The sequence below is a fragment of the Loxodonta africana genome, chromosome 8 (assembly GCF_030014295.1).
Source record: "Loxodonta africana isolate mLoxAfr1 chromosome 8, mLoxAfr1.hap2, whole genome shotgun sequence".
In the NCBI taxonomy this organism is placed as follows: Eukaryota; Metazoa; Chordata; class Mammalia; order Proboscidea; family Elephantidae; genus Loxodonta; species Loxodonta africana.
This window is the reverse complement of record NC_087349.1, coordinates 113007911-113023800: the sequence shown is the minus strand read 5'-3', so window position 1 is coordinate 113023800 and position 15890 is coordinate 113007911. Positions and strand designations below refer to the sequence as shown.

At 37.3% G+C, this 15890-nt stretch overlaps 1 protein-coding gene across 1 annotated transcript in view; it reads left to right on the top strand.

Moving 5' to 3' along the window:
- SPMIP7 (sperm microtubule inner protein 7) overlaps window positions 1–15890 on the top strand; it is a 107375-nt gene that overhangs the window by 4587 nt on the left and 86898 nt on the right. Inside the window, exon 2 of the mRNA XM_003407113.3 lies at window positions 14774–14871. Coding sequence (XP_003407161.2) covers window positions 14774–14871 — 98 coding nt within the window. The remainder of the gene's footprint in view (window positions 1–14773; window positions 14872–15890) is intronic.

The following is a 15890-nucleotide window of genomic DNA, read 5'->3' as shown; positions in this document are numbered from 1 at the left end:
ATTGATAGGAACTGCAAAGCCAATAGAAGAAACATTCCACTCTGAAGACAAGAGGCTTTTCATGTAAGACAGAAATTTAAGAACATTACATGATGTAGCTGAGAACAGTAGTGTCACAGTGATTGTAAAATAAAACTTTTAATGTCTTTTACCCTGAAGTTTTAATATAATTATTTTGTAAAAATAGGGCAGATAAAGTAGGAAGGGAGAGAAATATGTCGGAGTGCTACATCATCAGGACGCTGCTATTCAAACTTGCTGTGTCAGTAATTTTGTATTGGTCCTCAGTTAGATTAGAGTCATGCCACAATATAAGCTGAAGCATTTAGAAAGTCTTGCTACAAACGTTGAGGACAAGTTAACAACTTCCTGATGGGTACCACCATTGATGGGTAAAACTCACCTTTGCCTAGCATTTCTTAGATTAGTAAATCTGTAGATGTTATCTATAACTGAAAGATCAAGTTTGCAATCCAAGCATGTTGTTGAGAAATGCCAAAGTAAAGATCAGAAATAAGGGAGAAGTTTTTAAACTAGAAATTTCTGGGTGTGGGAATCGGGTAGGAAAGGGAATTAGGTGCAGGAGGAGGGTAGTGCCACAGACTGCAGTTTTTGTTATAATATTTGTTATAATATTTTGTTATAATATTTGGAGTTCTTAAATGTATATGTGTTTTTGTGATAAAAATTAAAGTATAGAAAAATCTTAAAGAAGGGAGGAATAGGTAAAAACATAAGCAAAGAAAATTTGGTGAATTGAAGACAGAAATGAGTTTGAATATATTACTAACCCAGCAATATATCACTAAACAAGTTAAATGTAAAATGATTCACCTTGCCTATTAAAACAAAGTGGTTCTCAGATTAGGTAAAAGAAGGAAATTCAGCAATTCGATGGTTCAGAGAGAAATAACTGCAACAAAATATACGATTGAAAAGAAGGAAATGGGAGAAGATACACCAGGCAAGTATTAGCAGAAAGAAAGCTGGTGTGAGATAAAATGTACTTTGTGACACAAAAATTATTAGAAATAACAGGATATTATAGAAAAAGAGAGGGAAATAACTGGGAAAATGTCAGCTACCTGGAACCTATATTTACCTAAGAGAGCAGCTGAAAATAATTGAAGCAAAAACTGAATTTAAAGAGAAACCTGTATGTTCTGAGAAGCAAATGGTTAACAGCAGGCCTATAATCCATTCTTTTCCTTTACTAGGGGGACACTCTTAGAAAAAAAGAATTAAAATGACTTGAATATGCTAATGACTGATCTTCTGGAAAGTAAATTAATGGTACTTACTAGGGGAAGAGAAACCTTGGTGGTGGAGTGGTTAAGTGCTACAGCTGCTAACCAAAGGGTCAGCAGTTCGAATCTGTCAGGTGCTCCTTGGAAACTCTATGGGGCAGTTCTATTCTGTCCTATAGGGTCGCTATGAGTCGGAATCGACTCAACGGCACTGGATTTGGTTTTTTGGTTTTACTAGGGGAAGAATCTTCCTATGAAATGCTTTTAACAAGCTATACCTGGTCTGTCCAGGATTGCCCATAGTAAGCCTGAAATCTGTGGATTTATGGGGCACTATTTTTTCCACATTCATTTAAAGGAAACCCTCGTGGCATAGTGGTTAAGAGTTTGGCTGTGAACCAAAAGGTCAGCAGCTCAAATCTACCAGGCGCTCCTTGGAAACACTTTGGAGCAGTTCTGCTCAGTTTTAAAGGGTCACTCTGAGTCAGAATTGACTGGACGGCAATTGGTTTGGTTTTTTGTTTTTGTTTTGATTCATTTAAAATGTTATATAACTATATTAATTATTAGAATATAAAATGGAGATATTTTATGACCAAAACAGCTAATATTAACTAATGTACCTGCCTACATTACAAAGAGATTTTATATATTCATCTGGCCAGAGCAATTCTTGATAAGAAATTTCCTTGTTCACCTGTGTCTCATCATTACTTATAGCCTTGAAATTATTAGTAAAATGTGATACTGGGTGAGATAACTAATTCTGTGGAGTCTTATTTGACAATCCAATCTTTTACTATATCTCAAGTCCAGAACTTAGCATGCAGCATTTGAAGACATGTCTTTCAGGAGTTATTTGAACACAAAAATGGTCATACAAATATAGAAGATTTGAACATTATTAAAATATGAGCTTGAACTCACAAGCATATTTAGAACTCTATATTCCAAAATAGAAAATACACATTATTTTAAAGTACCCATGAATTATTTATAAACTTTATCACAAAATGTACATAGGAACAGGTAAGGTAGACTTATTCAAATCAGACCATTGTAGAATAAAATTAGAAACCAATAACAAAAAAAATTACACATAAAACCAATTTTAATAATTCATTAATCAAACAGAAAATCATAATGAAAATTACAAATTATTTAAAACTAAATGTTAATGGAAACTTCACATACCAATTTTGAGGGATATAGATAAAGCAGTATTTAGTAGGAAATTTATTATCTTACATGTATAGTAAAAAATGAAGAAAATTAAAAATCAGTGAGCTAATTATTTAAGAAATTAGGAAACGTAAAACAAAGTAAACCCCAAAAATAGGAGAAAGGGAATATTAATTAAACTAATGAACTGGAAAAAAAGAAGAAACAATTGGAATGATCAACAAGATTGCAAGCTGATTTTTTAAAAAAGTTTAATAAAAAAGATAAGTCTCAGCCAATGTTAATCAAGAAAAAAATAAAAAGAGAAGAAAGGAGCAATATTAAAAATTGTGGTAGATTATGGCCAGGCTTGCTGCACAAATATCTTTAGTGATTAGATGGCACAGCTAGGGATAGTACTTGGAATACTTAATTGTAGTTTAGCAAGATTTTACGAACTTGGGAACTGAGATCCAGGTGATGGAGTTCACATAGCCCCATAAACTCTATATGAGTATATGTGGAGTTCACATAGCTCCATAAACTCCATATGTACTCTTACTATAAAGTGGAATAAAAACCAGTAAGCGCATGTTTCTGGGCTCTTATGATGGTGGATTCATCATTGTTCATGAGCAGCTAAGACCAGTGAACTTAAGGAAAGCTTATGTGAGAATGAGGAGTTACAAGAAAGCCACTTGCATTTGTATTATGAATTAGTGATGGTTTGGAAACCCTGGTGGTGCAGTGGTTAAGAGTTTGGCTGCTAACCAAAAGGTCAACAGTTCGAATCCACCAGGCATTCCTCAGAAGCCCTATGGGGCAGTTCTACCCTGTCCTGTGGGGTCGACTATGAGTCAGAATCAACTCCTTGGCATTGGGTAGGAGGCTTGAAGTCCAAATTCAGGCCACTAGCTCTAGGAGACTCTTCCTCTGTGGGCTCTAGGGGAAGATTTCTGTTCTCTTCCAGCATTCCTTGGTTCCTTGGCAATCTTCACATCATTCCCCTATTTGTGCTTCTTTGTGTCTTTGCTGCTCCTTATTACTCAGTAGTGATTAGGTTTAAGACACACTCTACACTGATAGGGCCCTCATTAACATAACAAAGAAAACCTTATTTCCAGATAGGATTATATCCACAGGTATAGGGGTTAATATTCCAACACATATTTTGATGGGATACAATTCAGTCCCTGACACTATATGGAAAAATAAATAAATAAAACAAAATGACAAATATTTTGAGTTTGAGATATTTTCCTACCAATTCCTATACCCTGATCTTCTACTGTGGACTAAGAATTACTGAGTACTTAGTATATACCAGTACTATCTAGGTTTGCTTTTATTTTAGTTTAATCCTCAGGGTACCCAATGAGGCAGATGCTATTAATTAGGTCAATTTTATAGGTGAGGAAATTAAGGAAGAAGGAAGTTAAGTAATTTAGCCAAGATTATACACAAAACAAATAGAAAAGCTGAGATTTGGACTTAGTACCTGAGGCCATGTTCTTAACTACCTGCTATATTGCCTCTCTAATGAAATGAAAAATTTTCTAGAGAGTATAAAATCCTGGAATATACTTAAAAGAAAGAGAATATCTGAATAAACTGTAACTATTAAAAATGTTTTTGAATATTTTTTAAAAATCCTGCCAGCTGTAAAAGCATCAAACTTTATTATGTATAACTTTAAGAAACAGATAATTCCTGTTTTAGAGAAACCATCCTATAAAACAGAAAAAGAGACTTGTTTAAACTTGATACCAAAACAAAGACATTATCAGAAAGGAAAAAATTCCCAAAATGTTAAATTTCCTAAAATAGTAGCACAACTTCTAAAGTATTGCTGCTGTTGTCAGGTGCTATCGAGTTCATTCTGACTCATAGTGACCCCTTGCAAAACAGAATGAAACCTCTCCACCAAGGGAAATACCAGGGCCAAAGCATCCAGTATCACAGCAACACACAAGCCACCAGAGTATGACAAACTGACAGACATATGGTGATCTAAAGTATTACCGAATAAAATTAAATGAGGTATTTTTAAAACCCATCATACTTTCAAAATGCAAAATGGACCTTTAAAAAAAAAATCAATGTAACTGATTACATTAGTGATTTGAGGTAGAATAAAATTATTATCTCAATATGGGGGGAGGGAAGATTAATACAATTTAGCACCTGTACATTATTTAAACAAAGGTTAATAATATTGAAAGAGAAGTGAACTTCCTTAACAAACTATTAGAACTAACAAGAAACCCCCAAAAAACTGCTGAATGTCAGATCAAAATGCAAATTCAAAACTGGGGACTTATATTTCCTTCGGTTTTGGAGACTAGTTACCTTAATGTATGGCAAGTTTAAGAAAAATACTGGGTAGAAATTGAAATATAAATATAGGAATATGTCTTAAATGCAGCAATGAATTGGTGAGAATCTGAAAAATCCTCAGCAACCCAAATATAAGGTGGTGGTGTTGTGTGCCGTCAATTCAGTTCTGACTCATGGTGCTCCTGCAGGAGACAGTAGAACTACCCCATAGGGTTTCCAAGGAGTGGCTGATGGATTGAAACTGAGCTCTTAACCACTACACCACCAGGGCTCCACCAAAACCTATAGCCTCTGTGAAAGATTGAGAGAGAAATAAACCCACTGGACAGGGACAACTAGGAAACTTAACAGTCATGGCATTAGCACAGATTCCAAAACCAAACCCGTTGCCATCGAGTCAGTTCCGATTCATAGAGACTGTATAGGACAGAATAGAACTGTCCCATAGGGTTTCCAAGGAATAGCTGGTGGATTTGAACTGCCAACTTTTTGATTAGCAACCGAGCTCTAACCACTATACCACCAGAGCTCCTAGCACAGATCAGAGGAGGAAAATAACCAACCCTCACTTAGATTGACAGTTCAAAATACCACATGTGCAAATTTTGTGTTAAAATGGTAATGTCCTCAAGAGACTTGCATAATCAAACACAAATTCTCTGTATAAGTATAAAAAAAAAATTTCCAGAGATGAAATTCCATTAAATAGGGGAACCTCTGCTTTCAGGTAGGATGGAATTGTCTGTGACCTTCTGCTTTAGAAGAAGCTAGATAAAATTGCAAAATCACATATTTAATTGCATCAGCTTCAAAAGCCCTCAAGAATATAGGAAATAAAATTCCAGAGAAGGGAGAACTTTTCAGAAATCAGCTGAGTCTCCGTAGCTCCCGTTAGAGTACCTTAGCCTTGTTCGCATTGATTGTGGTCAGCAACCTCCATTAGATGCAAAGTCCAGGTGCAAAGATCTCTTTGCTGTAATGACTTATTTGTTCTGGAGAGTTCATTCAGCATGCTTAAGCACCTGTTATGTATATGCCAAATACTATGAAGTTTATAGAAAGTGCAAACATGTAAAGGAAAATACTGCTTGATAGACTTGCACACTGTAGAAAAAAGTAGAGGCTGATATCAGGATGGTAAATTGGAAAAATCAGCATGAGCTTATGACCTTAAAAAGATAATTTTCTGCCCTTTCTTTGAAACTAATCTTCATTGAAAGTAACCTAGGAGCAGGCTAGGAATTAAGAATCTGTGGTGGGCCTAAGTAGAGAGGAGCAGCTTTTGGCTGTCACTCAGAGCTGGAATTACAAAATTAAGAGGCCCAAAAAATTGTGCGTGAGAAATAGGAAAGCAAAATAAGAACACCAACTATTACCAAAATGTCAGTCATGCTTTAATTCGAAAGAATCCCTGATTGGATTGAATGACCCACTTCCTACTTTGTTCAGCAGAGGAAATAATCTCCTTTTGCAAAGATAACATTATGAAGAGGCTCTACACCTTTAATATATAATATCCAGTATTCAATAACAATTCAGTGAAAGAGGCAGAAATACATGAATAAGAAAAAACAAAAAAGATAATAAAAATAAAGCCATGGGTGAGTCAAAAGTTGCAGCTAAAACCCAAGGAATTAAAATAACTATGAGTGTGGTAGGCCGAAAGATGGTCCTCCAAAGATCCTTGTCTAAAACCCTAGAACATGTCAATATTTTACCTGACATGAGAAAAGTTGGCACCTGTAACTATGTAACAGAAACCATAGAAGCCAGAAGGCAATGAAATAAAATCTTGAAATTAATAGAAGATAACTACCAACCTAGAACCTCATGCCTGATAAAAATATCTTTATAAAATGAAGATAAAATTTATTTATTTTTTTGTAAAACAAACAAAATTGTCAACAGCAGGATTGCATTTTTATTGAGTGAAATAAATCACAAAAGGATAAATATAATCCCACTTATATGCACTATCTAGAGTAGACAAATACATATAAACCAAAATTTGTTAGTAGTTACCACGAGTGTAAGGGTAGGGGAAAGAGGCCATTCCTTAGGGGGCACTGAGCTTCTGTTAAGGGTGATAGAAAAATTTGGAAATGAGTGGTGGTGATGATTATACAACATGATGAACATAATGTCACTAAAGTATACATGTAAAAAATGTTGAAATAACAGATGTTTTGTTATATATAAAAAATATATATATACTTACCACAATTTAAAAAAGTACTAAAGAGAGCTTCTGAGGTACAATGAAAATTTTTCCAGATGAAAACAAGGACATGCAAAAAAAAAAAAAAGGGTAACTAAGGGTTAAACACGAATACCTATTACCAGTTCAAACAATAATTGTAATGTCTGTGACTATAAAAATTTTATGTAAAATTAAAATGTATGAAAATATTTTGCATTCTTGTTTTAAAAGATAACGCCAAAACCAAACCTGTTGCCATCGAGTCAATTCCAACTCATAGTGACCCTGTAGCACAGAGTAGAACTGCCTCATAGGGTTTCCAAGGAGCACCTGGTGGATTTGAACTGCAGACGTTTTGGTTAGCAGCCGTAGCACTTAACCACTACTCCACCACAGTTTCCTTTTAAAAGATATAAAGGGAGAAGTAAAATTCAACTACAAAAGCCAATTTTAAAACTGACTGTAAAGCTACAGTAAAGAAAATAGTATGCTACTACAAAAGAATAGATATATAAATCAAAAGAAGATAATAGAGGGTCCAATGATAAATTCTTATATTTATAGCCAACTGATTTTTTTACACATGCCATGAAATTCTCACACTTAAAGTGGTTTTCAGTATACTCACAGAGTTGTGAAAACCACGACAATCTTATTTAGAACATTTTCATCTATACCTCAAAACAAAACTTACACAAACATTAGCAGTCAGTTCCCACTCTTGCCTTCGCCCCCATCGCCAGGCCCAGGAAACTGTTAATATCTACTTTCTATACTTTCCTATTGTGAATGTTTCGTATAAGTGAAATCATATGATATGTTGTCTTTTGTAAATGACTTTTTTAACAATGTTTTCAAGGTTCATCCATGTTATAGCATGTATTAGCAACTTCTTCGTTTTTATTGCCTGAAAATATCCCACTGTGTGCATAAACCACATTTTGTTTATCCATTAATCAGTTAATAAAAAAAATAGACATCAGTTAATGGAAAATTCATCAGTACATTGTTTCAACTTTGGATTTTTATGAATAATGCTACTATGAACATTCATTTCCAAGTTTTTATATGGTCATGTTTTCATCTCTCCTGGGAATATATATAGTAGTGGAATTGCTGGGACATATGGTAACTGTATGTTTGATATTTTAGGAACTTAGAAACTGTTTTCCAAAGTAGCTGGATCCACCAGCATTGTATTAGGGCTCCAACTTCTCCACATCATCACCAACACTTGTTATTATCTGATTTTTTATTATAACCATCCTAGTGGAAGTGGAGCCCAGGTAGTGCAGTGGTTAAGAGCTTTGGCTGCTAATCAAAAGGTCGGCAGTTTCAATCCACCAGCTGCTCCATGGAAACCATATAGGGCAGTTCTACTAGGTCCTATAGGGTTGCTATGAGTTGAAACCCACTGGACAGCAATGTTTTTTTTTTTTAAAAAAACTGGGGGTGAAGTGGTATCTTATTGTCATTTTTATATGCATTTTCCTAATGACAAAAGATGTTGAGCAACATTTCAGGTGCTTATTTGCCATTTGTTTATCTTCTTTGTAGAAATGTTTACTCAATTCCTTTGCCCATTTTTAAATTGGGTTATTTTTATTACAAAGTTCTAAGAGTTCTTTACATGTTTTGAATACAAATACCTTGTCAGATATACTGTTTGTCAGCACTTTCTTTTTCTGTGGGTTGCCTTTTCACTTTTTGATGTCATTTAAAGCACTTTTTTTTTTATTATTAAATCATGAATCCACAGACCATCAGCATACACTCCTACCCCATCCCTTGCGAGTTTCCTTTGCAGTTTCAGGTCTGAGTTTCTTAGTCAAATATTGACCAAATCATAATCATCATTAATATGAAAATATATTACTATTACAAATACTAACAATATTACAACTACTAATTGATAATACTACCAATAACCTTGTTGAACATTTAAACTCTATGCCAAAAACTTTGCCAATTCCTTTATATACATTAATTAGAGTGTTCACAACTCTGACAAGAATCAATAAAAGTGAAGAAAATGAGACTCACAGGGGTTAAATAACTCACTCAGGTCACATTGTTAGCTGAGCAAAAAAGTGGGTTATTTTTAAGCCCCAACATCTGCTGGAGTCTGTTGTAGAGTCCCGTCAGATTGGTATCCTCAAACCACCACGTAGTTCCTGTGTTATTCCAGGCCTCTCTCTTAACTCATCTCTCCACACGGGTCAACATCTCTGTACTGTCCACTTAGATCTCAAATTGTTACTTTTTACTACAACTTTGGAAACCCTATAGGGAAGTTCTACTCTGTCCTATAGGATCTTTATAAGTCAGAATTGACTGGATGGCAACAGGTTTGTTTTTGTTTTTGTTTTTTGCTTTGCCAAGTTGCATAATTCATGGTACAAGGATAAGAAGTAGATAGCCAAGTCATGGAGTAGGAGAAGGAATCCCTCTGTAAACTATCAGAGGTACTACCATTTTCCATACCTATGCTAGTCTCCAATCCAAACCAGGGTTATTTGTCCAAGTTGCTGGTCTCTCTTACTAAAACCCTGCAATGGCAATCCATCTAAAGGTTAAGTCCAGACACTTTGTATGAGCTGCAAGGCCTTCATGTCCTGAACCTGGTCTAACGTCTTGTTCATTTCCTGCATTCCCCGGCTGCTATTTTATTATCTTGTTGTTAGGTGCCATTGGGTCAGTTCCTACTCATAGCGACCCTGGGTACGACAGAACAAAACCCTCTCTGCTCTTGTGCCATCCTCACAATCATAGCTGTGTTTGAGCTCATTGTTGCAGCCACTGTATCAGTCCATCTCTATAAGGGTGTTCCTATTTTTCGACTACCCTCTACCTTACCAAGCATAATGTCCTTCACCAGGGACTGGTCCCTTCTGGTAATATGTTCAAAGTACATGAGAAGAAGCCTCACCATCCTTGCTTCTGAGGAGCATTCTGGCTGTACTTCTTCCAAGACAGGTTTGTTCATTCTTCTCACAGTCCATGGTATATTATAACATTCTTCACCAACACCGTAATTCAAAGGCATCACTTATACCCAATAACCCTTTGTAATTCCTTGTACACACTATGATATGCTCAAAAGACGGTCATGGCTTTGCACAGGTTTGCCTGCGTGGAATGTCCTTCTTCCACTTCCCCTTTTTTATCCAAGTCCTACTCAATTTCTAATATTAGATCAAGTGTCATCTTCAGGCCCGTTACTCACTTCACTGCTGAGTGATTCCAACTCTTAGTGACCCTATAGGACAGAGTAGAACTGCCTCATAGGGTTTCCAAGACCGTAATCTTTTTTTTTTTTTTTAATTGAGCTTTAAGTGAAAGTTTATAGAGAAAATTAGTTTCCCATTTGATGGTTTGTACATAGTGTTTCAAAATCTTGGTTTCATTCCCCACAATGTGTCAGCACTTTCCCCATTTCTGCCCTGGTTTCCCCATTTTCTTCTGCCCTGATTATTTACCCCTTCCTGCCTTCTCATCTTATAATTGATTTTTTTTTTTTCCTGGTAAATATGTCTTTCTTTTCCTTTTTTCTTTACTGTGCTTTAGATGAATGTTTACAGCTCAAGTTAATTTCTCATACAAAATTTTATACATGTATTGTTATGTGACACCAGTTGCAAGCCCTGTAATGTGACAGCACACTCCCCCTTTCCACTCTGGGTTTCTCATGTCCATCCTACCAGCTCCTGTCCCTTCCTGCCTTCTCATCCTGCCTCCAGACAGGAGCTGCCAATTTGCTTTTGTGTATCTACTTGAACTAAGATGCACACTCTTCACGAGTGCTATTTTATGTTTATACTCCAGTCTAATCTTTGTCTGAAGAGTGGGCTTCGGGAATGCTTTTAGTTCTAGGGTAACAGAGCATCCGGGGGCCGTGGCTTTGAGGGTTCCTCCAGTCTCAGTCTGACCATTAAGTCTGGTCTCTTTATGTGAATTTGAGTTCTGCTCCATACTTTTCTCCAGCTCCTTCAGGAAGTCTGTGTTGTGTTCCCTGTCAGGACGGTCATTGGTGGTAGCTGAGCAACAAATATTTCTTTTGGTCTCAGGCTGATGGAGTCTCTGGTTTATGTGGCCGTTTTGTCTCTTGAGCTAATATTTTCCTTGTGTCATTGGTGTTCTTCATTCTCCTTTGCTCCAGGTGGGTTGGGACCAATTTATGCATCTTAGATGGCCGCTTCCTAGCTTTTAAGACCCCAGACGCCACTCACTGAAGCAGGATGCAGGACATTTTCTTAATAAACTTTGTTATGCCAGTTGCCCTAAATGTCCCCCAAAACCATGGTCCCCAGACCCCTACCCCTACTACTCTGTTCCTCAGAATGTTTGGTTGTATTCTGGAAGCTTCTTAGCTTTTGGTTTAGTCCAGTTGTGCTGACTTCCCCTGTATTGTGTGTTGTCTTTCGCCTAAGATGATTCTTGTCTACTACCTGGTTAGAAATTCCCCTCTCCCTCCCTCCCCACCCTCATAACCATCAAAGGATGTTTTCTTCTGTGTTTAAACCTTTTCTTGAGTCCTTATAATCGTGGTCTCATACAATATTTGTCCTTTTGCGACTGACTTATTTCACTCAACATAATGTTCTCCAGATTCATTTGTGTTGTGAGATGTTTCACAGATTCATCATTGTACTTTATCATTGTGTAGTATTCCATTGTGTGTATGCACTATAATTTGTTTATCCATTCCTCTGTTGGTGGGTACCTAGGTTGCTTCCATCTTTTTATTATTGTGAACAGTGCTGCAGTGAACATGGGTGTGCATATATCTATTCATGTGATGGCTCTTATCTCACTAGGATATATTCCAAGGAGTGGGGTTGCTGAATAGTATGGTACTTCTATTTCTAGCTTTTTAAGGAAGCACCAAATTGGTTTCCAAAGCGATTGTTCCATTTTACATTCCCACCAGCAGTGCATAAGTGTCCAGTCTCTCCACAACGCCTCCAACATTTATTATTTTGTGTTTTTTCGATTAGTGCCTGCCTTGTTGTGATGAGATGGTATCTCATTGTAATTTTGATTTGTATTTCTGTAATGGCTAATGATCGTGTACATTTCCTCATGCATCTGTTGGCTGCCCAAATGTCTTCTTTGGTGAAGTGCTTGTTCATATCCTTTGCCCATTTTTTAATTGGGTTATTTGTCTCTTTGTTTTTGAGGTGTTGCAGTACCTTATAGATTTTAGAGATTAGACCCTTATTGGATATGTCGTACCCAAGAATTTTTTCTCAGACAGTAGGTTCTCTTTTTACTTTTTTGGTGAAGGCTTATTTATTTATTTTGATTGTACTTTACCTGAAGGTTTACAGAACAAACTAGCTTCTCATCAGTTAGTACACACATTGTTCTGTGACATCGGTTAACAACCCCGCAACATGTCAACACTCTCCCTTTTCAACACTTGGTTCCCTATTACCAGCTTTCCTGTTCCCTCCTGCCTTCCAGTCCCTGCCCCAGGGCTGGTGCACCCCTTTAGTCTTGTTTTGTTCCACAGGTCTGTTCAGTCTTTCGCTGAAGGATGAACCTCAAAAGTGACCTCATTACTGAGCTGAAAAGGTGTCCGGGGGCCATACTCTCAGGATTTCTCCAGTCTCTGTCAGGCCAGCAAGTCTGGTCTTTCTTTTTGAGTTAGAATTTTGTTCTACATTTTTCTCCAGCTCTGTTGGGCACCCTCTATTTTTTGGTGAAGCCTTTTGATGAGCATAAGCGTTTGATTTTTAGGAGCTCCCAGTTATTTAGTTTCTTTTCTGGTGTTTGTGCATTGTTAGCTAACGGTTTGTATTCTGTTTATGCCATGTATTAGGGCTCCTAGTGTTGTCCCTATTTTTTCTTCCATGATCTTTATTGTTGTAGATTTTATGTTTAGATCTTTGATTCAATAATTGATTGTTCTAAGGCGTACATTCCTCTTGGGTATCTTATGGGCTTGTCTATTGTTTGGCTGGGAGGTGATCTCTGGGAATGCCTTCCTTTTCAGGTCAGGAAGGTGTCTTAGGGCCATAGTCTCGGGGGTTCCTCCAGTCTCTGTCAGATCAGCAAGCCCTCTCTTTTTTGTGAGTTTGATTTTTGTTCTACAATTTTTCTCCGGCTCTTTCCCGGACCTTCTTTTGTGATCTCAGTCAGATCAGTTAGTAGTGGTAGCCAGGTACCATCTAGTTCTTCTGGCGGCTCAGAGTCATGTAGGCTGTGGTTCATGTGATCCATTAGTCCTTTGTACTAATTGCATCCTTGAGTCTTTGGTCTCCTTCACTTCCCTCGCTCTGGACAGGAAGAGACCCATGGTTGTATCTTAAATGGCCACTCACAAGCTTTTAAGACCGCAGATGCTACTCACCAAAGTAGGATGCAGAACATTGACTTTATGTACTATGTTGTGCCAATTGACACAGATGACCCCTGGGTCTAGGTCCTTTGTCTTCTAGCCTAGGAACTTTATCCTGCGAGGTGTTTGGTTATATCCAAGAGGTTTCCCTCACTTTACCCCTTGTATGTTCTATATGAGCCGCACCTACAGTTGTGTATATAGAAATATCTACCGCCAAGCCTATAGCTGCCAGCGGGTGTGTTTCCTTACATTCTTCCATACCGTTCGCATATCTGTCTACCTATTTGTCCCTTCGTAAATTATTGTTTGTTTTTACTATTGCTGCAGGATAGTCTAAGCTATGGTAGTTACCGTAGTTGCCCTTTATCCTTACGTTCCTCTCCGTGTCCTCTCTTGCCTTGGTCATGTTGTACTGAATTCCCCCATATAGTGTACTGCCTTTCCCCTCACTAGTGTTAACTCATGTCTTCAATCTTATTGGTGATTTTCCCTCTGTCCCCCTTCTATCCCCAGTAACCATCAAAGAATCTTTTTTTTTTTCCTATGTATAAACCTTTTGTTGCAACTTTATAGTGGTCTCATACAGTATTTGTCCTTTTGTGATTGACTTATTCCACTCACCAAGACTGTAATCTTTACAGAAGCAAACTGCACATTTTCTTCTGCAGAGCAGTTGGTGGAATAGAATGACCAACCTTTTGGTTAGCAGCAGAGTGCTTAGCAACTGCGCCATGAGGGCTCCTTACCATCTTCAGGCAGATGTCCCTACAATGTGGTTGGATTAGCATCCGCTCTCTCATCTTAAGTACTATTACAGTTGCCACCTTACATTGAAATTATAAATTATTCATTTATGTATCTGCCTTTTCCATCTGATCTTACCTCAAAATCAGGAACCCTAGGTTTTATCTTTATATGCTCACCTGCTTCCATTAACAGTTTTGTAATTATTTTTTGAAGGCTTCTTTTATATTTGCTAGGAGCCCTGGTTGTACAATGATTAAGTACTAGTTTGCTAACCAAAAGGTCGGCAGTTTGAACCCACCAAAAAGACCTGGCAATCTGCTCCCGTAAAGATTACAGCCTAGGAAACCCTATGGGGCAGTTCTACTCTGTCCTATAGGGTCACTATGAGTAGGAATAGACCCAATAGCATACAACAAGTCTCTCAGAAGTTCTAATTTGCTGTTAGAATAGTAATCAGACTCACTTGGTGTCAGTCACCACCATCCTATACAGATTCATAGTACCTAACAAGTCTTTTTCAATAATAAGTAATTTTGCATAGTTATAATTATCTGAATACATAAATTTCACAGATATTCTGTTCTTATGGCTTATATCCCAGAAAATTTATTTATAACCCACTGGAAAACTAATTAATACCACAAAGTTTAGCTTCCTAGTAGGAAATATTTCTGGTGGAATTAAAAATGTCTGTGTTTTGTTCTTAATCCAAAGCACCTACATTTTTGTTTCCAGGTTGGACAAGTCCACTGAAAATTACTCCTCTAGAACCTCTTCATGAAAGATGCTCAATAAATCACACGTATACATTTGATGAGGAGGCAACATGCACAGTAAGATTTTTTTTATTGAATGGTGTTACACAATATTTGTCATTAATTCATTTTATTGCCTATATGTTTTCTATCCTTGACCATAGTAACAATGTAATAATATATCATACATATTAGGAGCCTCGGTGACACTGTGGTTAAAGCACTTGGCTGCTAACTGGTAGGTCACTGGCTTGAACTCACCAGCCACTCCACAAGAGAAAGTTGTAGCAGACTGCACCCTCCCACACTGTCCCCCACAAGATTCAGCCAATGACTGGTTGGCTTCCCTGAGGGAACAGCATAAAGCTAGTCTCTGATTGAGACCACATTCTCACTAGCTTCTTTCCCTTATCCCATTCTACTCTCCTCACTCCCCTTCATTTGAACAACAGCCTTTTCTCAGTCTCTACTTTTAGAAAAAATAGTGTTGCTATCCCATATTGTTATGGATTGAATTGTGTTCCCCAAAAATGTGTGTCCACTTGACTAAGTCCTGATTTCAGTATTGTGTAGTTGTCTGCCATTTTGTGATCTGATGTGATTTTCCTATATGTTGTAAATCCTACCTCTGTGATGTTAATGAGGCAGGATTAGAGGCAGTTATGTTAATGGGATGGGACTCAGTCTAGGATTAGGTTGTATCTTGAATCGATCTCTTTTGAGATATAAAAGAGAGAATCAAGCAGAGAGGAGAGGAAACTCCTACCACCAAGAAAACAGAGCCAGGAGCAGGGCACATCCTTTGGACCTGGAGTCCCTGGCTGAGAAGCTCCTAGACCAGGGGAAGATTGACAACAAGGACTTTCCCCCAGAGCCAATAGAGAGAGGAAATCTTCCCCTAGAGCTGGTGCCCTGAATTCAGACTTCTAGCCTCCTAAACTGTGAGAGGATAAACTTCTGTTTGTTAAAGTCATCTACTTGTGGTATTTTTGTTATAGCAGTGCTAGATAACTAAGACACATTATATAAGAAACCTGAAGCCAAGTGATTTCAACTGACTCTTGATCATACATATAGTAAGTATGAGCCAAAATTTA